General features: G+C 56.5%; 2 protein-coding genes across 2 annotated transcripts; one reads left to right on the top strand and one right to left on the bottom strand.

Annotated features, from left to right (window-relative positions):
• Positions 1 to 842: 842 nt before the first annotated feature.
• Positions 843 to 15757, bottom strand: PACSIN1 (protein kinase C and casein kinase substrate in neurons 1). The gene is made up of 10 exons (XM_065740309.1): positions 15634 to 15757; positions 5684 to 5816; positions 5198 to 5354; positions 4885 to 5120; positions 4576 to 4731; positions 4084 to 4259; positions 3475 to 3595; positions 3276 to 3400; positions 2848 to 3041; positions 843 to 1913 (listed from the first exon to the last, which is right to left on the bottom strand). Exons 2-10 carry the CDS (start codon positions 5744 to 5746, stop codon positions 1804 to 1806), a joined length of 1338 nt encoding a protein of 445 aa, XP_065596381.1. The 5' UTR covers positions 5747 to 5816; positions 15634 to 15757; the 3' UTR covers positions 843 to 1803.
• Positions 15758 to 18510: 2753 nt separating this feature from the next.
• Positions 18511 to 22919, top strand: RPS10 (ribosomal protein S10). The gene is made up of 5 exons (XM_065740337.1): positions 18511 to 18686; positions 19074 to 19245; positions 21705 to 21782; positions 22301 to 22356; positions 22831 to 22919. Exons 1-5 carry the CDS (start codon positions 18537 to 18539, stop codon positions 22870 to 22872), a joined length of 498 nt encoding a protein of 165 aa, XP_065596409.1. The 5' UTR covers positions 18511 to 18536; the 3' UTR covers positions 22873 to 22919.
• The last annotated feature ends 1428 nt before the right edge of the window (positions 22920 to 24347 follow it).

Here is a 24347-nt window from a genome sequence, read left to right as displayed (position 1 = left end):
GAGTCCTGCTGCTGCTCTCCGTGGGCACAGGGGCAGCACTGCACTGTCAGCCCCAAACCCTGCTGCCTACACAAGGGAAAATGTCTTTTCTCCCCCTCCCTTCACCCCATTGCTCGCAGCAGCTGCTGTTTCCCAGGGCTGGTGACCCACACGTCGCTCTTCCTGCAGGTTTGGGGTTTGCAGCAAGGCTCTGCACACAGTGCTTTCCCACCTCCCACTTTCCCCAGTGCATCTCAGGATCCCACTGCCTTCCCAGATCCCCCCAAGGGCTTTGCAAGGCTTTTCCCAGTGGCTTGTCCCACCCCACAGGGTGTGCCCCCCTCCCATAGCCCCCAGCAGCGACACACAGCTCCCCATGCCACTTCCCAGCTGCCCCCAGCGGCAGCGAGCCCCACAGCACATCCTGGGGCTGCAGAGAGCACTGTGGGGAGGGGACGTGGGGGCTTTGCCACTCACCCCACAGTGGGGTCCATAACCCCGAGGGCAGAGTCGGATCGGCGCACGCAAACCCGGACCCGGAGGACGCGTACAGAGGTGGGATATTTTCTCTTGCTGCTTTAGTTGTTGTATCCACGGTCATTACAATCACAATATATATATATTATATATATACTTCTTAAATTACACGATCGATGTACAAAAACCGGGGTGCATTGCTGAGACGGGCGGTCGGTTGGTCGGGGTGTTGGTTTTTTTCTTTTTCTGTCTGACTTTTTCTGTGTCGTACTTTTTTATTCCCATCCGTGTGCTGGGCAGGGGGGGCAGTGCCCACACGCTGCCCTCGGAGCAACGCTGCGTCCCTGGAGCCAAACAATTCGCTAGGAGGGTGGGTGGGCACCCGAGGGAGGGTGGGAGGGCATGGGGAGAGGGAGGTCGGCGTGGCGAAGAAATAAATGTGGCGATGAGGAGGGGTGGGGGCCATGCAGGAGCACCCATGGGTGCTGAGGGGCTGTGCTCCGTGCGGAGTGCAGTGAAGGGATGGAGTGAGCACGGTGTGCAGTTCCCCTCTCCCTGCGGGACCTCAGGAAGGGGTCAGAGGGGACCATCCCAGCAGCACCCAGAGGGTCCCCGCTGTCTTCCAGTTGGTTCTTGGCCAAGAAGAAACCTTCTGGGATCTGCTTTGCTCTCGCAGAGTGCTGCTCCCTGTGGTGCACCCAGGGCACAGCTCTGGGCAACGAGGAGGAGGAGGAAGACGGAGAGATGCAGCCACGCTCTGCAGTAGAGCTGCTCCTGCTTCCCCCCCATGGGGACAGGCGGCTGTGGGGCAGGAGGGGGACATTAGCCCCCGTTCTTTGGGGACGGAGGAGGAATTGGAGTGAAGAACATGAAAACATTAAAAACTAAACGGTGCAAAACCCCATTGCCTCTCTTATTATTTTTCGGAGAGGGGCGAATTATGTTGGTCCCAGGAGATCAGCGCCGTGCGTTTCGGAGCAGTTCCAGCCAATCAGAAGGCGGCTCATGATTTCAGTATCTTTAAAAACCAACCAAGGAGGAGCTCTCTCTGGTTGGGCTTTAAGATCTTGAGGTATCGGCTTTTCACTCGGAAAAAAATCAGCTAACGCAGAACGGACAGCGCCGTCTTTCGCTTCGCATTATCTTAGAAGAAGAAAAAAGCGACTATGCAAAATACTCTTCGGAGACAACTCTTAAAAAAATAAAAGCTTGGTCGGAAAATATGTCTGAATCTCTAAGTGGGAGGAGTGACGGAGCAGGCGGCGCGACGGCGGTTGGCTGGTGGAGGATGGAGACAACGGAGGGTGGGTTGACCTGCAGACGGCGACGAGGAGCACAGCACAAGACTCAGATTGCCTCCACGTAGTTGGCGGGGTACAGCCCCAGCTGCCCGTTGTCCAAGCGCCCTTTGCACCATCCCTGCTCGTCTTCTTCACCCAGCTTGGTTAGCTCGTCTCCTGGAGGAGGAGGGAGGAAGGGAGAGCTTGTTGTTGGAGCATCCCTGGGGGTGTGGGACTCGTGCTGGGCGAGGTTTGCAGGGTGGGAAAGCAAAGAGTGTGCCATGGTTCCTCCTGAGCCCCATTCCTCCCATCCCACCTCACTCAGCACATTCCGCTCTCGGTACGATGGGCTGACGGTTGGACTTAGTGGTCTTGGAGGTCTTTTCCAACCTCGCCAAGAAGGCTGATGGCATCCTGGCTTGGATCAGCAATGGGGTGGTGAGCAGCACTAGGGAAGTCATCCTGCCCCCCTGCTCAGCCCCACCTCGAGTACTGTGCTCAGTGTGGGGCACCTCCATGCAGAAAGGACACGGAGGTGCTGGAGCAGGTCCAGAGGAGGGCAACAAGGATGGGAAGGGCTTGGAGAGTGTGCCCTACGAGGAGAGACTGAAGAGCTGGGGCTGTTTGGGCTGGGGAAGAGGAGGTGAGGGGAGAGCTCACTGCTCTCTTCCAGTATCTGAAAGGTGACTGCAGTGAGAGCGGGGCTGGGCTCTGCTCACTGGTGGCAGTGACAGGACCAGGGGACACGGCCTGAAGTTGCACCAGGGGAGGTTTAGGTTGGATGTGAGGAAAATCTTCTGTACAGAAGGGGTCGTTAAGCACCAGAACAGGCTGGGACGTGGTGGAGTCACCACCCCTGAACGCGTTTAAAACCCTTTGGGGTGCGGTGCTCGGGGACATGATGCAGCAGTGGGTTGTTGAAGTTCGGGCAGTACGGTTTGGTGGAGGTTGGACCCGATGCTCTTGAGGGTCTTTTCCAACCTGAGCCATTCAATGGTTCTATAATTCCATTCTATTAATGCTTCTCTGAGCCACTGGGCTGGGATAACTCTGACACAATTTAGCGGACTTTCCCCCCAAAAGAGGAAGCACCCATGGGACAACCCATTACCTGCTTTGAAGCTGAGCTCGTCCTGCTCCTGCCCGTCATAGTCGTACAGTGCCCTCACCCGCACGCCTTTCCCCACTGAGTCCTCATCGAAGGGGTTGGTGCCACCGTTGGCCTCGCTGGCATTGAAGGAGTTGCTGCCCTCGTCGTCAGACCACTCTGCGCTGTAGGTCTGCCCACGGTCGTGGCTGCTGACGCTGGGGTGGGAAGGAGAGGGGATGGGGGGGGTGGGCAGGCACCCCGATTTGGGGGGCTTCCCAAGGTGCAGTGAGCAGGACCCCAGCTCACAGCACAGCCCTTGGAGGATGGAGCAGACCTGTCCCTAAGGGCATCTCACCGTCCCCACTGGTGACAGCGGGAGTGTTTGCACAGCCAAATCCCAAGCGTTTCCCAGTGTTAGGAGTGGGTTGCACCACCCCGGTGGCACTCACCTCCCGCGCTCTCCCGCTGATGCCCCGCTCTCGCCAGTGCTGCTGGCGTTGGTCAGGGTCACCCCTTCACCCTTCTTCATCTTCTCCTTGCGTGTTATCGTGTGCGTCAGGTCCGGGTTCCACTCCTGGAGGCACACACAGCTCTCAGCACTCGGCCGTGGGGCTGCGGGTCCCCAAACCGGGGTGGGCTGAGCCTCACCTCAAACTGGGGCCAGTTCATGGGCATGCCTGGGCCACTGGTGCTGCGGAACCACCGGAGATCCTCCTGCGCGTCCGAGAGGCGGATGGTCTGCTCCAGCTCCCGGTAGACGTTGGCATAGCTGCGGGGAGAGGTGAGGGTTGGGGTGCCATGGGATGGATCCGCAGGATGGAGGTGGGGTGGGGAGGTTCAGGTTGGTTGGTAGGAAAAATTTCTTCTTGGAAAGAGCGGTAATGCTTTGGCACAGGCTGCCCAGGGAGTGGTGGAGTCACTGTCCCTGGAAGCACTTAGAATCATGGAGATGTGGCACTGAGGGACGTAGTTAAAGGGCATGATGGGGTGGGTTGGGGTTGGACCTGGTGACCTTGGTTGTCTTTTCCAGCCTGAATGATTCTGTGATTCTATTCTACGATGCCCATTTTGTGCCACCCCCTGGGAGGCACCGGGGAACACCGCTCTGTTACCACTCTGACCACTGTGCTGACCACGGAGCCCACTCCCTTGTGCTGCAGGGGATGGGTTTGCCTGGAAGCACCTGGTCCCTTAAGGGCAGCGTAAAGAGACCTCGCATGGGTGCTTTCTGCCCAAGTCAGCAAGGAGAGCACCTACCTGCTGCTCTCAGCCAGGTTCAGGTGCCTCTTGATGTCCAGGAGTACCTCCTTGAGGAAGTTGAGCCTCTTCTCCTCAAACTGCTGGCACTGCTCAAAGACCTGCTCCATGCTCTCCATGTACTGCGGGGTGCACTTGTTCAGCTCATCCAACACCTTCTCGTACTTCTCCTGAGTCTGCAGGGTACAGGAGGTGCCTGGTTACACCTTGAGCCCCCCAGCCTCCCCACAGAGCCAGGCTGGCCCATGGGTCTCCATGCTGGGGAGATCCTCTTGAGCCAAGAACTTCCATAGGGAGAAATGAGCCTGCAGAAGAGATCCTGTCCCAGTGGGAAGGTAAAAATCTCCGCTCTGCTCACATTCATTACTGCCTTCTAAACAGACAACCAGGGATAGGGAAATGGGAATAAATGGGGGCAGTGAAGCGGTGGTGTCCATTTCCACTGCCCTGTGCTGAATGAGCCTGCAGCAGGGGCAGCAGTGGAGCCCTCACCTTTTGCACATCCTGCTTGCACTTTTCCACTTTGTCCTGGAGCTTCTTCTGCTGCTCGGGCGTGTTGGACTGGTCTGCTTTGCTGTTGGCTTCCCGGGTCATTGCCAGCTTCTCCTCCTTGCAGGCCAGGTGGTAGGCTTTCTTGGCTGTCTCCAGCTAAGGGAGAAGAGAGGATGGACATGGAATTAGCAGGGACATCATAGCACCAGAGACAGCTCCTGCCCTGTCCCTCTGCATGCAGAGATGAGACATCCAGCTTGGACCTAGAGCTGGGCTTGGGACATGGCCATGCCATGGTTCTCCTCTCACCTCCTTCAGCTTCTTGGCCCAGGGCTTCTGCGCTTTCCGGAAGCCATCCTCAGCCTCCTTGGCCTCCTTGAAGCCCCCCATGATCTGCTTGTGGTAGGCGTCCTTCTGCCAGTTCTTCACCTTCTCAAAGTCATCGTTCAGCAGGCTGTTCTTCACCTCCTGGTGCAGCTCGCTCACCTTGTCCGCCTCCGTCATGATGGCACCCCACGCCCTCTCCAGGCTGCCATACTGGGGACCTGGGGGGGTAGGGGATGGGTGAGCACCCCCACACAGCCTGGATCCCCCACCCCATGGTATCCAGGTGTCCTGATACCTTTCTCGATGAGCTGCCTCCACCGCTTGGACCAGTCGGTGAGCTGCTGGGCGTAGGACTTCTCGATCTTGGCCCTCTCATGGACACAGTTCATGAGGTCATTGCAGAGCCGGTGCCCGTCATCAATCCGCTTCACCGTGCGCTTGTAGTTCCCCACCTGGGTTGGGACACGGGTGGGGGGATGGAGACGGGGATGGGGATGTGGAAGGTGACAGGGATAGGGGTGGGGATAGGGACAGGCAGAGCCATGATCATGGATGCCCCAGCAGGATGCAGGGATCTTTTTCTCTGGGTCTTAAAGCCACCTCTTTTTGTCCCTCTCTGTCTGTAAGTGCTGGCAGGGCAGGAGCTCCCGCAGCCCCCCAGGGTCACCCCCCCCACACACACAGCCACCACAACAGGGCTGGATTCAGTAAGCAAGGGCGCAATGCTGGGTGATGACAGCAAGCCAGGACACTGCAGGGCCGGGGTTTGGCCAGGGCTCACCTCCCAGAAGCTGTCGGTCGTCTCCTCGGCAGCTGCCGCCGACTCGTCGTAGGAACCCGACATGGCTCCTGGCACGGCCTCGGCCGTCACTGCGGGCGCTCGGGGGCTCTCGGGCGAGCAGCAGCCTCATGCACTGGGGAGAGCAGAGAGGTCAGGGTGGGCAGCGGGGACCCCATTCCCATCCCATCCTCATCACCATCAGGATCCCCATCATCTCCATCCCCATCTCCTGCAGTGAGTGCCGCAGGGTGAGCATCCAGCTGCAGTGGATGGGGATGGGGACAGTGCCCCTCCATTCTCCCTTCCTGTGCCCCTCATATCCCCCACCTCCCGTAAGGTGCCATCCAAAATCCAGACCCGCTGCGGGCATCCAAGCCCCACTCGAGCCCCAGGGTTTCTTATGCAATGTCTGGGCAGGCAGAGCTGCCGCAGAGCCACCGAAACCCTAAAGCAGCTCTGCTGGCATGGAAAAATGCAGGGAGCAATGCAGGGAGCAACACGGGGAGCCCTTACCGAGGGGGGGCCCTGGCTTGGCTGCTGCGCATCCTTGGGGGCTGTGGAGCGGGGGGAGTGCAGCCTGGAGAAATTCTCGTCCTGATATTCCAGCCTAATCCGTCCTGATCTACAGAAAAACGGCATCCCCGGAGCGTCACGTGGGGCTGCTGCATGGCTTAACCCTTCACTGCTCCACTCAGAGCTGCGTGTGGGGCTGGAGGACGTGGGGCTGGGGCTGGTGGGCGGGCATCGCACGGGGGGCTGGGGCTGGTGGGTGGGCATTACACAGGGATGGAGAGGGGACCGCGAACATCACAGTGGCACTGGGACACTGCTCCCATGGGATGTGCTGGGCTTGCCCTGCATGGCATCTGCCACTGGTGTGGGGACAATGCAACCACAAACCACACAGAAGTGCTGGGGCAGAGGGATACGGCCGTGCTCCCCATGCACCATTGCAACCAGAGAGGCTGAGGACGCAATGGGAGACCCAGACAACCCGGGTGACATCCCACACCTGGGAGAGGGGGACGGCATGGGGTGGGACGCAGGGTGGGGGGCTCCCGTTCGCTCCGGCTGCGCACACATCGGGCCCCTTTGGGATGGGGCAGGGAGGAATGAGTGCTGAAACGGTTACTGGTGCACCACGGCCGGGCTCGCTGTGCTGGAACTAACAGGGCCTCGCAGGGATTTAGTGATATAACCAAGAAACCCACCAATCCCTGCCCGTCCTCCCCAGCCAGTTAAAAATAAACGCGTGACTGTCCCTTGCTCCGCCGCAGAGACACAGATGGATGGGGAGCGCGGCGGTGCGGAGCACAGCCAGCACTGCCCCCGTGCAGCCCGTGGTGTGCAGCACCCACCCACGTGCATGGGGCACCCACATGTCCCTCCCTCCCCCCCCCACTGCCACAACATACCCCGGGGTGTTGGGGTTTGTTCACACCTCTGCTTTAGCTCTTGGTTTTGTCACAAAGGCATCCTCATGGGGACAGCCCAAAGCAGTGCTGGGGAACCTGGGGAGGGGGCCATGGCACCCGCGTGCACAGATCCCCCCACACTTGTGGGGTGCTGCAAGGCTTTGCTGCAGCTCAGCGTTTGGTGCTGTTATTTGGGTTCAAGCTGCAGCTTTGGGGGGTTATTTTTGGCTCTGCATCGTTTTCCAGCAAATCCTGCTGCCTTGTTGCCGCTCTCCTGCCGTGCACCCAGACACCAGCCATGCATGCGGGCAGACATGCGTGCACGTGTGCCCTCCGTGCAGGCAGAGCCGTGTTTTGATGCCCCACGGCCCAGGGCAGCAGCACAGCTCCCACCACCCCCAGCCCACCACCTCGCTCTGAGGCGGCTGAGCGCAGTGTGGGGGAGCTGCCAGCCCCAGCCGGGTGCTGTCGCTCAGGAGCCCTGGGCAGAGGGGCTCTGCTTCACTGCCCCACGCGGCCCCAAAGCTGCCGGGAGGGTTTTGCAAGCTGCAGCGGTGAAGTTTGTCTGTGCTCGTGCTCCTGCAGAATCTGACGTGCCCTTGGGTTGCTCCCACAGACGCAGGGCCCCCCTGCTCCTCTCCGTCCTCCCTGGCAGTCTGCTGAGTGCAGAGCTCATCTTTTGAGACGCAGCTCCTGCTGCTGCAGTGGGTCTCTGTCCCCGTGCGGGTACCAGGGGCCGGGATGCAGGATGCAGGCACTGACCCCGTGCAGGCAGGAGGTGCTGCAATGCAGAGGGCTGGCACTGCTGATGATGCAGGCACATCCCCGCGGCTGCACCAGGCTGCACCTGCCCAACCTGGGGCTGGGGACAGGGAGGGTGGCATCACACAACCACATTCACCATTAGTGGGTTTGCTACAGCCACCGTGCAGAGCAGCAGATGGGAATGCGCAGCTTTGCCTTTGCTGCAGCATCAGCTCTGAGCCTGCAGGCCATGGAGCGGTGCCCCGAGCTATGCAGTTGGTTGGGGTGCAGTGGTGGTGTCCCCATCCTGCTGCCTGCACGTGGGGCCAGAGGGGACTGCAAAGCCTCCCAGAGTGGGTTTCCTGCTGCAGAGAGCCCTTTGCTGAAGCAGGATGGCAGCACATGCACTGCAAGGAGGGGAACAGAGCATGGATGGATCCCATGTCCCTGTCCCCATCCTTCCCCAAGGTTTGGGTTTGTGGCAAACCAGAAGGAGCCAGGTCTGAGCCCTGGTGCAGGACTGAGAGTGCTAACGGGGCTGATGTCATGCCAGGATTTGCCTTGGTGCCAAACCCTCCTGCAAAGCATCCCAGCCCCAACCCAGCCCCACTGTGCTGCCCTAGGACCTCATCTGCAGGAGCACGTGAGCAGTCTGCTGCATGCTGATGTCTTGTAGCTCCTCACTGGCTCCCAGCAGGGCCATCAGTGCAGCAGAGAGCCCTGGCGACTCAAAATGAGCCAAGCACCTAAGCTGGTTGTATTGCAATTAAACTCAGAGTCCTGGCTTGTCAAACAACGCCCTTCCAAGGAGCTGTAACATGAAATAGGTGCTGCATTTTGGCTTCCTTCTGCAAGCACACGAGGCCGGGGATGCATGTAGGGCTGTGCTGGGAGGGATTCAGGCTGCATTTCAGCAGCCCCAGTTTGGCTGCAGGAAGGTGATTTCCTCGCCCCTATTGCTGCTAATTGCAGTTGGTGGGTGCAGCAACGGTTGCCTCAATGCCACTGATGCAACGCCACACGAAAACCACTCCGGCTGAAGACAAACGCATTCAGAACAGCAACACCAAGAGCAGGGCCCAACCTCGTGATAACCCACCAGCACCAAGGAGCAGTATCCCAGTGTGGATATGAGCACCTCGTGCTGCTCCTGCCATGGCAAAGCACAGCGGGTAAGATGCCCTGGCACGACAGCAGGTCCACGTGGAAAGCCAGCGTGCTCTGCAAGATGCTTTGCTGGAGAGGAATTGCTGCTAGCAGCACCAGAGCTGGGGCTCTGCATGCTCATGGCACAGGGAACGAGATGCAGCTTCCTTCTCCAAAAGGAGCAGCAATCCCCACGGGATAGGGGAGATGGGATGTGGGGAGTGGGAAATGGAGAGGTGGGGACTGCACTTTGGGGAGTGGAGGTGGTGTGACAATGGTGACAGTAACTCAGGGTGGTGTGGACACCCCGCTCGGTGCCTGGGGTCTCCCTCCAAGCAGGGCAGCTCCATGCATTCCTATGAGGCTTGGAGATTTCTGGGCTGCAGGTGCTGCTGATTCCCACTGGCAGCTTGAGCTGAGCAGTGTGGGGAGGCGTGGGCGAGCTGGGGAAGGCCTGGTTGTGTGTCCACCCCACCAATTATCAAATTGAGTCAAAGACGAGTCAGAGCCTTCCCAAGCCATGGGCTCAGATTGGGAATGGCTTGTTGCAGGGCTGTGTCCTCCTTCCCCCTGTGGCTGGCATGAGAACCCCAGGGCAAACAGCCCAATCCTGCCTAGGTGCTGTTGTACGCCAGGTGCTCCTCTGTGGGGTTTCAGACATGGCAGTGCCATGGGGCTGGCATAGTGCACATGGAGGCAGCGCATCCTGGGGGTGATGTGTGGGTAATGGTGGGAAGCTTCTGAGAGCTGCTCTGTGCAGGATGTTCCCGTGGCAGTGCCTTGTCCCAGTGCAGAGGGAGCAAGGATAGGTGGGGGTCCAGGGAGCAAGGATCTGCAGCTCCCCCCAAACTGGAGCATTTGCAAAGGAGGTTCACTGGCCCAGGGATGCCACGTACAGACTGGAGGGGTCCGTGTCCCACATACAGACTGGAGGGTGCTGCCAATGCTGCCACGTTGCAGTACCAGGGCGATGCTTTTTGCTCTGAGACCTGGCACTGATCAGCTTCACGTTTCGTGTGCTCTGCAGAAATATTTGTTGTCCTCCTCCTCTCCTCAGCGTTATCTCGCTCAGCACGCAGGACACCCATCAATGTCTTCTAAGGGATTTTACAAGCCTTGCTCAGATTTCTGGAAGTATGCATGGCATTTGCAGATAACACAAGCGTTTCTCTCCGGGGGAGCTTGCAGCCAGCACAGGTACAGAGGATGTGCCAGGAATGTGGATAGACACTGGCAGGGTGAGGAGATCTGGAGCAGGATTGTCAGCCCCATAATGTGCTCAGGCCTGGGGAAGGAAAACTGTTCCAACTTGCCTTGCAGCTCTGCAGCTCTTCTCGGTCTGCCTTCTTAGTACGCTGCTGCAAACAAGGATGCTCTGACTCTTGAGTAGGGAATTTTGCAGTCCCAGAAGTGGGGTTTAGATGGAAATCCAAATATGTGTTTTGTAATTAAGCCGAGAAGTGCTGGAGGACGTGGGGGTGCTGGCACCCTGCTTCCACATCAGGGAGGGGGGAGATAGAGCACCGTGTGCTGGGGTGGGGAGGGTCCCATCCCCTACCCCTCAGTGAACCCAGGGGTGGCAGTGATGGGAGGGGAATGGGGCAGCCAGGGGGCTGCCAGGTGCTTGGGGTTTGGTTGTCAGTGGTGGGGGAAAGAGAGCTGGGGTGTGAGCAGGTAGGAAACAGGGAGAAGCTGGGGGGAAGATGATAAAAGGAGGGGTACAGAAACAGGGTGAGGTGCTCGTCCAGGAAAGGGAACAGTGATGATGGGGACAACACAAGATCTCTCCCCTCCAGAGCACTGGACCAGCTGGGGAAACTGAGGCACACCCACGGTAGCATGGCAGGGTCACAGCCCCAGCACCCTCATGGGCACACTGCAGGGCTGAAGGTCACGAGCATGTCCCCCCAGCTCACAGAAAGGATCAGGTACACCAAACCCTCCCCTGAGGAGTGAACATAAACCGGTTCCTCGCAGCACCCCCTCTGCACCCCCCCACGCACACAACGCACCCCAGCATCCCGCGGTCCCATCCCCGGGTTGGGGGGGAGACCTGGCTGTCCCCTGTCCTTCCCCAGGCTCCCTGCAGTAAAGCACTGCAGGGTCTGCTGCTTACCTGGGCCGGGCTGTGGGGGCCACAGGGGGGGCTCGGGGGGGCTCGGTGGGACAGGAGTGCTGCGCAGCGCTGCGCTCAGCACCAGCCGGGCAGCAGCACTGTGCACGGCCGCGGGAGCGCGCCCAGCCCGCAGCCTCCCGTCGTCAAGGCAACCAGGGATGGAGCCGATGTTTGAAAGGTTGCAAAAACCCATCCAGGGAGGATGTGGACCCCCCACTGCCCGCTGCCCTCCCCCCCACTGACGTGCACGTGCCTCGGCATCAGGTTTCTTGGGTACCAGGAAGGGCCAGAGGGTGCTCAGCTGGCACAGAACAGCGCAGGGTGAGGTGCTCCTGTACTGCTCTTGGGGCACAGTGGGTGCAGGGCTGTGGCAGGTGGCATACAGCAGTAAGGTGTGCATGGGTGTCTGGTCCCACTGGGGCTGTGGGGCTCCAGTGGGGCCAGGAACAGGCTCCTCTCACCCTTCAGCTGTGCTGCAGTGTGGCCCTGGGGGAGCTGAGCAGGGCAGCCTCATCCTTGGGATCCTCGTGCATTAGGTGCAGGGCAGCAGGACAGGACAGGATGGAGCAGAGCTCCCTCTCCTCCCCCATGCTCTCCGGGGAGGGTTTCATGGCTGAGCTCTTGTATAAACAAACACCCCAAAACACCTTTGGAGAGGCATCTGGTGCCACCTCCCTGCCAAATGTGCCAGCTGGGAAGGAGCTGGAGCAAGAGGCAGAAACGTGGGATAGGACTGGGGAAGGGGCAAAGCAGCGGCACCCCATAAGCTGCTGCACCCCATAAGCTGCTGCACCAAGGCCATGGAGCCAGACAGCACTCACCTGCTGCCTCCTCCCAAACCCCAGGGCTTGTGCCTGGGCTTTTATCCCGGGGTGCCACAACCCTGAGCCCTGTGGGGAGCAGCAGGCTGGAGCCAGGGGGCCAACAGGCACTCCTGCTCTCTGCTGCCTGCATTTTCCCCCTGCTTGGGGTGATGTCAGGGAAATTCAAAGCTGGCAGGAGACGAGTGGCTAGGGCTGAGTAACTGAAGCTGCCCACAGGAGCTGTGGTAATGAGGCTGTCTGGCTGTTGGGCTGCAGCTGCCCGGATCAGGTTGCCCACAGAATGCAACCTGCTCCCTGAGGCTCAGCCCAGCTCAGCTTTCCCCTAATGAGCACCTTCCATTCCTTAATGAAGCTCGGTGGGGCTCTCTGTGCTCTGCATGCCATCCGAGCACGTCTTCCCACCTCAGCAGGCCAGAAGGGCCCTGAAATATTTCAGAGCTGGCTATGCTGGCAGCAGGGGACAAAGCAGTGCGAGACCCACGTGAAATAAAGCTCCCTCAACACAGAGCAGGGATGGGCTCGGGCTCCTGTAGCATCATGTGGTCTCTGCTCTTTGCCATTTCAGGGTGCTAGGCTACTGGGTGCTGGCAGTGGGTTCCAGTGCCCATCCCATTGCCCCCTGTGGTACACGGAGCTCTGCCTCCCTGGTGCAGAGCCCAGGCAGTGAGTGCCAGCTGGCTCCAGTGGCAAAAACACAGCCACGACAAACCTTCCCCCAGCGTGCACCATCCCAGCGGTCACTATTTCCTGCAATAACTCATTTCCCCCTCAATAAAATGAGTTTCCCTGTGGGAAGTGGCGGCCAATATTGGCAGGAAATTAGCCTTGATTTATCGGGCTACTTGGAGCTCTGAAATTACGATTCTTCGAGCACCACGGTGAACTGAGAAGCAAATCATCCTCTACTGCCCTGCTGGTGGCTGCCAGCATCCTGCCCACGCAGCCCAGGGCAACTGGGGTCCCTCTGGATCAGTGATGATCTTGGGCAGGGCTGGGGAGGCATGCCATGTGCTGCCAGCACTGTCACCCTGCAGGGCACCAGTGCTGATCTCTGCGTGGTGATGGGGGGGATTTTTGAGCATGTCATCCTCCCATCTGCCTTCCAGGCAAGGAAAGGAAGATACATCTCCCAAATTGCCACAGAGCACCCTGGATACGGTGCTCTGTGCTGAGCTGGTTGGTGCTGGGAGCAATGGGGGAGCCCACAGCCCACTGGGTCCCTCTGCTCTGCTGTCCCCATCCCTTCCCTGCCCTCCTGTTTGTGCTTCCCACTGGGTGCAGGGGGTAGGAGGGGCAGGAGCCGGTGCAGGTGTCCCCTCCATGCTCGTGCCCTGCCTCAGCTACACATGTGCTGCAGGTCCCAGGAACCCTCTCACTTGCTGGGAGAATTCGAACACAAGGCTGTTTTGCATCTCTAATTAGCGTCGAAGGATAATTGGCCCCTCTGCAGCAATTCTGCAGAAAGCAAGCCATTGTGGAGGGCCCTGACGTGGGGCAGGTGCTGCCAGAAACCCAGCTCCCACCATAACAATCCCCTTTTTGTCTGCCAACACCCAACCCGAAGGCATCCTGCGAGCCCCTTCCGGGGCAGGGGCCAGGACATAAAGGCTCCATTTTTCCTGGGAAAAATGCCTCTCTGCACAGAGTGCTGCAGGCAGCAGCCAGGAGGAGCATGTCCTGCTGCTCACAGCCACGGCAAGGTCGGGGTCGCTGCCTCCTCCCCCCCATGCTGCCGTGCCCCATGGGGAAGTGCCTTCTCCAAGGCTCCTCTGCTACAACACCGCAGGATTCTCTGTTTGCATTTGTGGTGTTGCACAAATGCAGCCCTGCTGGCTGCCCCACCGGGGACAAAGTCTGTCCGTGGGGCAGAGCTGCTCGTGAGGTTTTCCACAGCCACCCAGGCAGCCTTTCCTCAATCCCTTTAGTTAAATCCATCCCACACATCCGGGCGGTGCCATCGGGCCGGTAGCATGGCACTGTGGGAAGAGGTAGTGATGGCAAGAGGGGCAGGAGGGGATGGGGACGGCTGCAAGCACCTGGGGACGGGCTCAGTGCTGTCGCCAGTGGCTGACCTGGCATTCAGCAGCTGATAAATTCCCCTTAGCAGTGTTAATCTCCCTCCCAGCCTCTCCTCTCCCTTTTCCAGCTCTTGTCCCTCAGCTGAAGATGTGTGGGGACACAGCAAAGCCTCATCACCAGTGGTGCCACCGGTGTCCTGCCTAACCAGAACTGCCCGTGGGGCATGGGGTTATTTTCTGGCTTGTTAGCCCCCAAGCCGTGTGCTGCCAACTGTGTAAGGTCACCGTGCCCCAGGGCTTGGGGACAGCCTGCGGTGGCTGTGCTGCAGCAACCGCCTTGTCCCAGATATGTTGTCTGTGGTGGTGCAGCACCCAGCAGAGCTGAGGGCTGCAGGAGCAGCTCAGGAAGGCTGCAGGAGTGTGGCTCTAATCCGTTTAGCAAAGCGCTTGCTTTGCTGTTTGTGAGGCAGGAGCAAGAATGGCAGAGAGGGGATGTGTGCAGCACGGCGGGATGAGCAGGACAAGGGCAGTGATCCCACCAGGGCATGGGGCCAGGAGGTGCATTTCTCCCCTGCAGTCATCGTAGCATCCTTGGGTCTGCCCCATGAAGTTCAGCTTTCCCCCTCCTTCTCCTATCAGTGACGTATCCCTGTTCTTCTAAAGGAGCCAAAATGAGGGGATAAAATGGTGGCAAAGCCTCGTGGTGCCACCAACTGCTCTGGGCACCCCTGCAGACACATCCCTCAGCCCTTCATATCCAGGGGTAGCTGTGAGCTGGAGGGGCTGAGCATTGCCCCCACTGCCCAGTGGAGCCCCTGACTCATCTTAAGCCTCCTTGCAGTGCGCCCTGCCAGCTCCTTGGCACCACGGTGCTGGGTGAGGAGGGGGTGCAAGCAGAGCCTGCACTTCTTTGAACCCAGGGCTGAGGGCAGGATCCTGAATTTCTCACCAGGCAAGTAAGAGGATGCCAAGTGCATAGCAAGGAGGCAGAGGGAAGACAAGCACAATCGTTCCGTTTGCTCAGTGCTGACAGCCCTGACAATTGCAGGCTGTTCAGGCTGGCTTTTTGGCTCCCAGCCCTCTTTTATGCATTGTGGGGAGCTGGAGGGACCCCGTTCCTGGTGCAGGATGATCTGTGGGCTCTCCACGGAGCAGCATCGCGGTGCCAAACCCCAGGTGCCACAGCAAGCATGGCCTTGGGGGCAGTCCTGGGGCCAGCAGCCCCCTAGGACCCCCCAGCAGTCCCTCAGGAGCCCACGGATGCCAGCAGGGCTGAGCAGGTTGTTATCAAGCCGATGCAGCTTTTGCATAATATGTAGAGCAGGGGCGAGCCACAGGGTGCCACACAACCCTTGTTGCCCCCCTTTGAGACCCTTACTGCTGTTTCCCACCCGAAAGCAGCTCCCTGAGCCCAGACACAAGATAGAAAGCGATCCTCAATCCTACAGAAGTTTGGAAATGGCTTAATCCAGGCAGCAGCGAGCTGTTACACCAAAATCTCACTTCCCAGGTTTGGGAGCATCGCAGGGCTGACACCGCCGTCGGGGTGTACAGGGACACATGCCGAACCCAAGCATCTCAGCCACTCACCAGGACCACCGCTGTCCCCATCACCCACAGCCCATTGGGAGCCCCCCACCGCCAACCTCGTGGAGTCAGCACACGCTGGGAGCCCCGGGGACGGTACCTTGGGAGAACGGCTGCGGGGCCCATGGGAGGGCACGGGGAGGACGCTGGGGTGCGGAGGCTGGGCGGCAGTGGGGGTGGCCGGGGTGCTGGCAGGGAACCCAGAGGCTCCGTCTTGCTCGGGCTGGCTCTGCACATTGGGAGGAAGGTCACGGCAGATGGGGAGGAGGGGGTAAAGATCAGCACGGAGATTACAGAGGCATTTTTAGCCAGCCAATCGCCACCCCGGCTCGGCATAATGACTCCTTCGCAGCACAAGGTGAAAACGTTACTGCGGGAGCGGCAAAGAATAAGCTTGGGTGGCTGCGGGGGGGTCCTCAACCTTCCTGCACACTTCCCTGTGTGCTGCCACCTCTCCACGCTCTCTTCTCCCCCTTCATCCGATGGCTCACAGCCCCCATTCCCTTCTCCCTCTGCCTGCCCTGCGGCGTGGGCAGACTGGAGGTGGGGCTGGGGGCTGTTCCCAGTCTGATCAAGGGATGCCCCTATGGGAGCCTGCACCCATCTCCCCTGGGGTGCTGAGACCTCCAGGCAGCCTTGAGTGCTGGATGCTCCAGGGGGTAGCTCTGTGGGACATAGCTTGGGTCCTACCATCCTGTGCTGGTTCTGCCCTGAGCCACCATGGCATTCTGCAAGGACCAAAGAAGGACAGGGAGAGGGTCTGGGCTGTGCTGAACCCACAGGTGATGGTCAGTGGGGTGGGTGAGCTGTGGTCTGCATGGAACATCCCTCTGATGCTTGGCCAAGGCACAGGCAGCATTTCTTGGCACAGACTAGCAGCATTTGTGGCACAGAGTGGGAGAACTGTGTGTGCTGGTGCCCAAAATCCCAGCACAAGGTGCTGCTGGGGAGCTCGATGTGCTGGAGAAGGGCTGCTGCTCTGTGAGCGTCCCCAGGGTGTCATGGGTGGCCCGGCTGCCCTCCCATCCCCTGTCCGGATGCTTTAGGTCACTGAGGGGACTGCGAGTGCCTTCAGAAACCTTTGCTCTGGAAGGAGCAGCATGGGTGGAACTCCCTTACCTGCATATCCATCTTGCTCCCTGGGATCTGAGCCAGAGATTTACAGCCTGGCTCCAAAGGGCAGCACCAGCTGTCCAGCTCCTCCTCACCCCTGGCTCTGCCTGCAGGAAGGGTTGGGCTGATGGCAGCCAGGCCACAGTGTGTGCACGTCGCTGCACCAGAGCACTGGGGCTCCAGGTGTCCTGCTGTGGGCAGAGCAGGGCAGGAAAAGCCTTCCTGCAATCATCCCCTCCTCTCATGTCCCCAAGGTGTAGCTTTGTCCTCCCTGTAAATAAAAGCAAGGAAAAAAACCTGCCCATTACAAGACTGCTTGGAAGCACCTGGAGATTGCAGTGTGAGCCTCTCAGGGCGAATGTTTAACCCGTGGTGACTGCTTCACTCACACCAAAAGGCAGCCATGCCCAAGCCCTGCTCGGGCTGCTCTGCACTGCCTCATCCCCACAGGGCTCCTGGTCCCTCTGTGCCACCGTCCCAGAGTACGGCCTGGGCGGTGTTGTGCAGCATTAATCCATGGGGGATGATCCTGTCCATCGGCACCGCAAATCCCATCACTCTGTGACACACGTGGGAGCTGCTGGGTGCTGGGACGGAGCGTCCACTGGGGCTGCCCCGGTGTCCGTGCGGCTCGATGCTGCTGGGGAGCACCGGGGGCAGCCGGGCTCTGTGGGCACAAGTGGAGCAGCTCCATGTCAGCCTGCGCTGGAGGATGGTGATGGAGGGAGGACGGTGAAAGGCTCCACACGGCAGCCGGCACCCTGCACAGCCCCGAGGCGTGCTCAGTGTTTCCTTACTGTCTCTATTAATATTTAAAGGCGGCATTAAGTGACGGGATGACACCGCGAGGGACGCTGAGCCTACAGGTGTAGTTCCCATCAGGCATCGATTCGGACACCTCTCTCGGTGACACCGCACTGGGGGCCTTGTGCACCTCGCTACCGGCAGCGCCGCGGACGGCCGCAACGCCAGGGGGCCTTCGGGAGGCCGGAAGTGAGCGCGCGGCGCATGCGTCTTCCTTTCCGCTCTCGGCCCCGCGGTGACCGTCACGGTGAGGCCGCGCTCTGCGCCCGCATCGGGCGCGCATCGGCTTCATCCCGGGGCATTGTCGCGGGGCAGCGGCTCGGCAGCGGCGGGCAGCTCAGGCCCGGCCCCTCTGCAGCGGGATTTCCTGTATTGGGGGGGATTTAGGCCCCAGGTTGTCGAGGCGGGAGACCCGGGGGTGCGCTAGGCCGCGTGAGGCCCCGTACCGGCGGGCCGGGCCGCGGGGCGCTCAGGCCACCGGACCGGGGCTGAGCTGCGGGCGGAAGCACCTGGTCCTCAAGTCCGTGATGCAGGGCCGTGACCTGCCGTGGGGATTGAGCCCTGTGGAGCGTGCGCTGGGAGCTCTGTAGGTTCCTTCTGCTCGGGTATCCGAGGTGCTGAGCATCCGTCCTTTTGCTGGAGTAAACCTGTGGCAGTCAGATTGACTTCAGTAATGGGTCCTGAGCTCTGTGGGAGCGAGATGTCTTTCCCACACCACAGCTCTTGGAGGATTTCTCAGCTCCCTGGTTCTTGAGCTGAGTGTGAATTACTGACAGCAGTACCTGCGACGCAGCTGAAACATGCACTGCCACAGCTGTGGTAGGCCTTGTCTGTTGTTCTGACTGACGCTGGGTAGTTTACAGTCTTTAATAGGGTGTTACGATTTAATGTTAAAAAAAAGATTTGGGTGCTCAGATGTTGAAATCTAGTTCAGAATCATTTTTAAGAAATGTAATCAGCAGGGTTTTATTTAACATTAGGCTTTCTGTATAAAAACTTTGATCACTTTATTGCTTCTGGTAGGCAGTAGTCACCTGAATGTGTTTATTTTATATAGCCCATATTTACTGCCTGCTACCTCTTTAGATGTTGATGCCCAAGAAGAACCGAATTGCCATCTACGAACTCCTTTTTAAGGAGGGAGTGATGGTGGCCAAGAAAGACGTCCACATGCCAAAGCATCCTGAGCTCGTTGACAAGAACGTGCCCAATCTCCACGTCATGAAAGCCATGCAGGTACGGAGGTGAGGGCAAAATGCTGTGACCAAGCTGTGTGCCAGCTGTGTTTTGGGCATAAGATACTGTATGTTGCATACTTGTGGGTAAATGTCACCACTTGTTACCAAATAAACGTTGTCAGACATGGCCTTGTATTGTCATTTCTTTTGTATTACAGCTGTCTCGTTTTCCTGATTATTGCTGTTTCTTCTTTACTTGATCTGTTCTCCACAGGCTGTTGAAGGATTTTGGTGTGATCCGCATCTCTAGCTCTCTTCTTTTTTGAAGCTCTGATGCCTTTGTGTGTGGTATCATTATGTTTTCTACATGTGGACTTCAGTCTGTTTCTAGATAATCGCCCGTTATCCCTGATAAGCATGAAGTAACTGGGAATTCTCTCTCTAGTCTCTGAAATCCCGTGGTTATGTGAAAGAGCAATTTGCTTGGAGGCATTTCTATTGGTACCTGACCAACGAGGGCATCCAGTACCTGCGTGATTACCTTCACCTTCCCCCTGAGATTGTCCCTGCAACCCTGCGCCGCAGTCGCCCGGAGACTGGCAGACCACGGCCCAAAGGTAAACTGGTTGGGAGGTGACAGCAGCAGGAAGCAGAGAGTGAGGTTAGGCGTGTTAGACAACATAGGTGAGCTTAGTCAGTGGGATGTCAGCTTCCAGCACCGGAAAGGTGCACGTTGCTGTGATTTCTGGGTGTATAAACATTAATAGATGATGCATAGTTACAGGTTTAATTGCATTTATATTTGGCACTGATCTGATGGCTACTGGAGCACTGAAATAGTGGAGATGGATAAGGAAAGTTGTGAGACTGAGGAAAGTGCACAGGGCCTTCCTTCTCTGATAACACAAGGAAGTGGAAGTTCTGAGAGCAGCCCCATTGAAACTGCAGGCTGTGGATCCAGGGGGCAGGTGATGTCTGGAGCTTCCAGAGGGCTTTTCAGAGATTGTTGGCCTCTTTTGGGAAGAGCATGCAGACCACTGCAGTTCTCCATCAGGAAGATGGCATATGTGTTCTCTTGTCAGTCCAGCAGATATGAAGAACCTTGTCTCTAGTTGAAGTATCCTTAGGAAAGCTAGGCCAGGATTGCCTGTATGGGGAACAAGCCTGTGTTTGGATGTAGCACCCAGGCAGAGGCACAAGGTTTGGGGATAGAAAATGAAGGCTGAGCCTAGGTGGTGGATAATTAGTGTGGGAATTCCTCTGGTACCTGAGATCAAGCTGGGTATCCACTGTTCTGCCTTTATCATGCATGCTTAGCCTGACTTGCTTAACAGCATGTTGTCAGTGCTGCCATTGCTTTAAAAAACTTATGAATATGTGTGGTGTGCTGGTTTCATAGTGCTGATTTTTTGTTTCCCAAGGTGAAATGGAGAAGCTGGTCATACAAACGAATGTGCTTGCTAATGTTGCCTTCTGAGACTGCCAGAAGTGCTCTGTGAAGCACCTTTTGCTTGCTTTTCCTGGTTTCTTGTCTGGTAGTGGCAAAGAAACACCACAGTGTAGAATGTGAGGTGTAAAGTTCCCCCAGGGGTTGCAGGGAGGCCAAAATTCTCAAGAAACTTAGAGAAATGAGAGCTCCTGCAGCTGTGGGAGGCAGAACAATGTTGACAGGTCTCTTAGGGACTAAAAATGACCTTTCTTTCAAGGTAAGGAGATGTCGTGTTTTCTGCCTTACCTATGTGGAGTTGGTTCTTCTGGAATGTTACTCTGCCTTCAGACAAGGTCTTAAAGGGGAGTCCTGCATGACAAAGCTTTCTCCTGTCACTCTTGATGCCCCAGAGCTATGTGGTAGCCCTGGCTCAGTCAGCAGGTTCTGGGCCCTGTGCTCAGAACACTGGCTGTGGGCACATACTGGTGAGGAGTTCTGCCTGCAACTCCTGCAGCTTGGTTTTTAGGCAAACAAAACTGTAGCACTGTCTGCTTCAAAAGAAAGAATCACGTTGAAAGTAGGAACATGATGGTTTCTTTGATCTCTCAGCTTTGGATGTTATCTGGTTTGTTCTTTAGAAGCTGTGTTTTTCCAGAGAGCTAGAGAAACTGCATATCTGATGAAAGAGGGGAGCTCCTGGATAAAATTTTTCTTTTCTGGTGTTTTCATGCACTGCTGCCAACTTTCTCAAGTGACACTTGGTATGCAAGCTGGAACATCATGTCTAAAAGAGTATTTGTATTTCAAATGTGTCCTGTGTGTAATTAAACCCTTAGAAATTAAAGATGGGCAGACTAAATAAATATACATATATTTATATAAAGCACCCTCCCACCCACTGGCACTGGGATGTGTTATAATGGGTCGATCCTGATAGAAATGAGGGATGTAGAAGCACTTACAGGAGAAGTTAATCAGTGAGCAGTGTTTCTTTTTGTAGTTGGCATCTATTAGAAGAATTGTTGTTTTCTTTTCTATTTATGGGAAAACTAGTGCATGTAGTGGACCTTGGTCTGGTGCTCTGGGAGAGCACTGAATCTTTGATACTCTGAGGGAAATCCATGAGTTGCACAGAAACAGGCAGTTCCACCATGTCTGCTTCTTTCCTGCAAGTATTCTGTCAGATTTTAATCTCATGTTACATAAATAATCTCCTCTTAGATTTATTCATCTCTTCTGTAGTGTGGGGATTTGTAATGCTGATAGTAGTATTTTAGATTGGGATCAGAATGTCATGCAGTTTGTGGCGTAGCTAGGAACAACTTTGCCAAATATGACAGATTCCCTGTACTTCTTATTTTTTTTCCAATAGTTTTTGATCCTTACTTGAAATAACTGAAGCTGTGTTGGGTGCTGTAAGTTCAGTTTTTACGTTGTTTATGACATCAACCCAAGTGCAAGCTGGTGCACTCTAGAACATCTTACCCTTAAGTGAAGTTTTCCTTGCTCTATTTCTTCTCCAGTTAAGCTTAAATACACTGAGCTGTCTGAGTGTAGCTCTGCTGGTGGCTGCAGTGCTTACCTGGAGGGGGATCATGCTTGAAATACACCATGTGTGTCCTCTGATGTTGCTGTTTTGGCTTACAGGTTTGGAAGGTGAACGCCCTGCACGTCTTACTCGGGGAGAAGCTGACAGGGATACCTACAGACGCAGTGCTGTTCCACGTGAGTGCTGTGTGGCTGCCTGTGTTTACTCTTCGTGCAGTTTTTGGGAAATCGTCTTCAGTGTTTTCCTCTTCTTGAAAAGAAAAGGGAAAAGATTATTGGCGTAGCACAGGTGTTTACACAGCAGGATTCATTTTTACCTGCTTGTGAGTGTCATTCTTGGTCAGGATGTGCTGGGGGATTCCAGGCTGGGGCCAGGCTGTCTTCACAGTGGCAGGACAAGGGGCAGTGGGCACAAACTGGAACATGGGGAGTTCCATCTGAAGATAAGGAAAAGCTTTTCTTTGAAGGTGTCAGAGCCTTAGAACAAGCCTCCCAGAGAGATTGTGGAGTCTCCTTCTCTGGAGGTATTCAGAACACACCTGGACACTTTGCTTTTCAGCTTACTGTCAGAAATGTGCTTTAGCAGGTTGGGCTAGATGATTGTGAGCATTTCCTTCCAGCCCCTAGTATTCTGTGATTCTCCACTTGGGGAGGGTGGATTCTTTGGTTTGTAACTCAGTCATTCCTCTCATCAGCTGGTGCTGACAAGAAGGCCGAGGCTGGTGCTGGAGCAGCCACTGAATTCCAGTTTGTAAGTATTTGTATTCAAATTGGCTTCGTTTATCTGTGCTTTGAGTAAGAAACACTGGATATATTGTATGTGTGTGTGCTTGGGTATGGAGCTTAGCAGCAGCTGCTGTCCCCTATGCTCAGCTTGTTGAGGAAACTGAAAGCCTTACTGCTATCACAGAAAGTCATTGACTCATCTGAGAAGCAAGCTGAGCTTTCTAGAGGAAGTATATAATACTACAGAAACAGGAAGAGCTTGAGATGTGGTAGAGCTCGCCAAGACGGGTTCATTTTTGCGTAGTGTCACTTGTCTGCTCTGTTGGGTAGCTGATCTCAGACCAGATTTAAGCTATGCTTGGAGCAGGAGATGCTTAGTCCAGTAATGCAGTGTTGAGGACAAACTGGGCTCTTCTGTCAGTGGTTTTGCACTGAGTGTACTTGCTGCTGTTACTTGTTGAATATGTTGACTTCTAATGCTCTTCCTTTTCTGTTGCAGAGAGGTGGATTTGGTCGTGGGCGTGGTCAGCCTCCTCAGTAAGCCTCCCTGCTCATGTTTTGTGTATAATAAAATAAGTGAAAATGCCACCTGGGCTGCATCAGTGTTTTATTTAAGTGTGTATGTCTAGAGCTCGCATAACAGGGAGGTGGCTCAGATCCTTAGTATGCACTAAGTTAACTGCGTTGGCTGAACCTGTGTAGTGAATTGTGCATAAGCAGTGCAGACAGGTCAGCATTTCCTGCATTAGGAATTCTGAATTCACTGGGTTAATGAACTGTGGCTTAAAGGAAGGAGAGTTGTGACAGCATGAGCTGAGCAGAGGTGGGAGAGGGAGGTGTGCAGGCTGGGGTTACCCTGCAATATGCAGCTTACCAGTAGATGTCACCCACAGTCTAATGATGGGATGGTGCTAATTGGGAATGCTTTTCTGTTGCCTGGTAGATGCTTATCTCTAGAGCAGCCTTAGTATCACAGGAGTGTTAACTAACCCAGTGTGAAAGGAACTGCTTACAACCCCAATGCAGGGATGAAGCAAATCACAGCATGTCAATTTTCTTAAAACCTGATACCTGAGGGAGTCAGAGCTGTAGGGAGCGATGAGGGGCTTCAAATCTGTCTTAATTAAGCGATCCATCTGCTTAATTGAAGTTCATACGCTGCGATGTAGCCAACCCTAATCCTGACTGAACTGAATCCCATATGACTGGGTTCAGCCAGGCTGTGCTGCACAGCCTGCAGGTCTTAAAGCAAATGTGTGTTAACGTGGCTCTTCTTTCCAGCTGAGCTGGTTGTTTAGATCCAGCAGGGCTTTCTGGAGTCTGCCTGTTGTCTTGTGATGCTTATACACGTTTCTATGCATTCACAGTTGTGATGCTCTTTGAGAAGCAGCGTTACACTCAGCAAAACGTTCAGCTTTGGGAAGTTACACCACCATTCCACCCCCCCTTGCTGAATTTCAGCAGGCAACGATTGGTACGGAGGGGTACATGTTTTCTTTTAAGGCATTTCGCTTAAAGAGTCATTAATGCCAAGATCCACCTGAACAAGCTTTTGGGTGAAGAATGCTGATGGAAAAAGGCTCTCAGAAGAATAAGCGTTGACCTATTTAGTCCCTCCCTACCCAGCAGCATGTCTGGCCCGTGACGGCAGCTCTGTGTGAGCAGGGCAGGTGGAAAACAGCTCTCAACCTCAAATCCTTTCAGCAGCGAGCGTTCCTCCCAGCCTGGCTGTGGCTCCAAGCACAAGCCATAGGGCCGCTTTGCGGCCCCCCCAGCCCCGGGGACAGCCCCCGCTCCGCACAGCAGCGCGGGGATCGCTCCGGGCCCGCCCCGCCGCCCGCACCTTTGTTCTGCGCCCCCCGACCGCGCTCCGCCACTGGCGTAAGCCGCCCTTGCGCAAGTTGGGCGTTCTTCCCTCGCCGGCGTCTGCGCGCTTTGCGTAGAGCCGCTGTCAAAGCGGAGCCATGTGCGCGGCGGGCGCTGGGGGCCGGCTCTGCCCCTCCGCTTTTTGCGTAG

Source organism: Cyrtonyx montezumae, unplaced genomic scaffold (genome assembly GCF_038088225.1).
Source record: "Cyrtonyx montezumae isolate F1298 unplaced genomic scaffold, pur_monq_1.0 scaffold_26, whole genome shotgun sequence".
Classification (NCBI taxonomy): Eukaryota; Metazoa; Chordata; class Aves; order Galliformes; family Odontophoridae; genus Cyrtonyx; species Cyrtonyx montezumae.
This window is presented reverse-complemented; position numbering and strand designations above follow the sequence as displayed.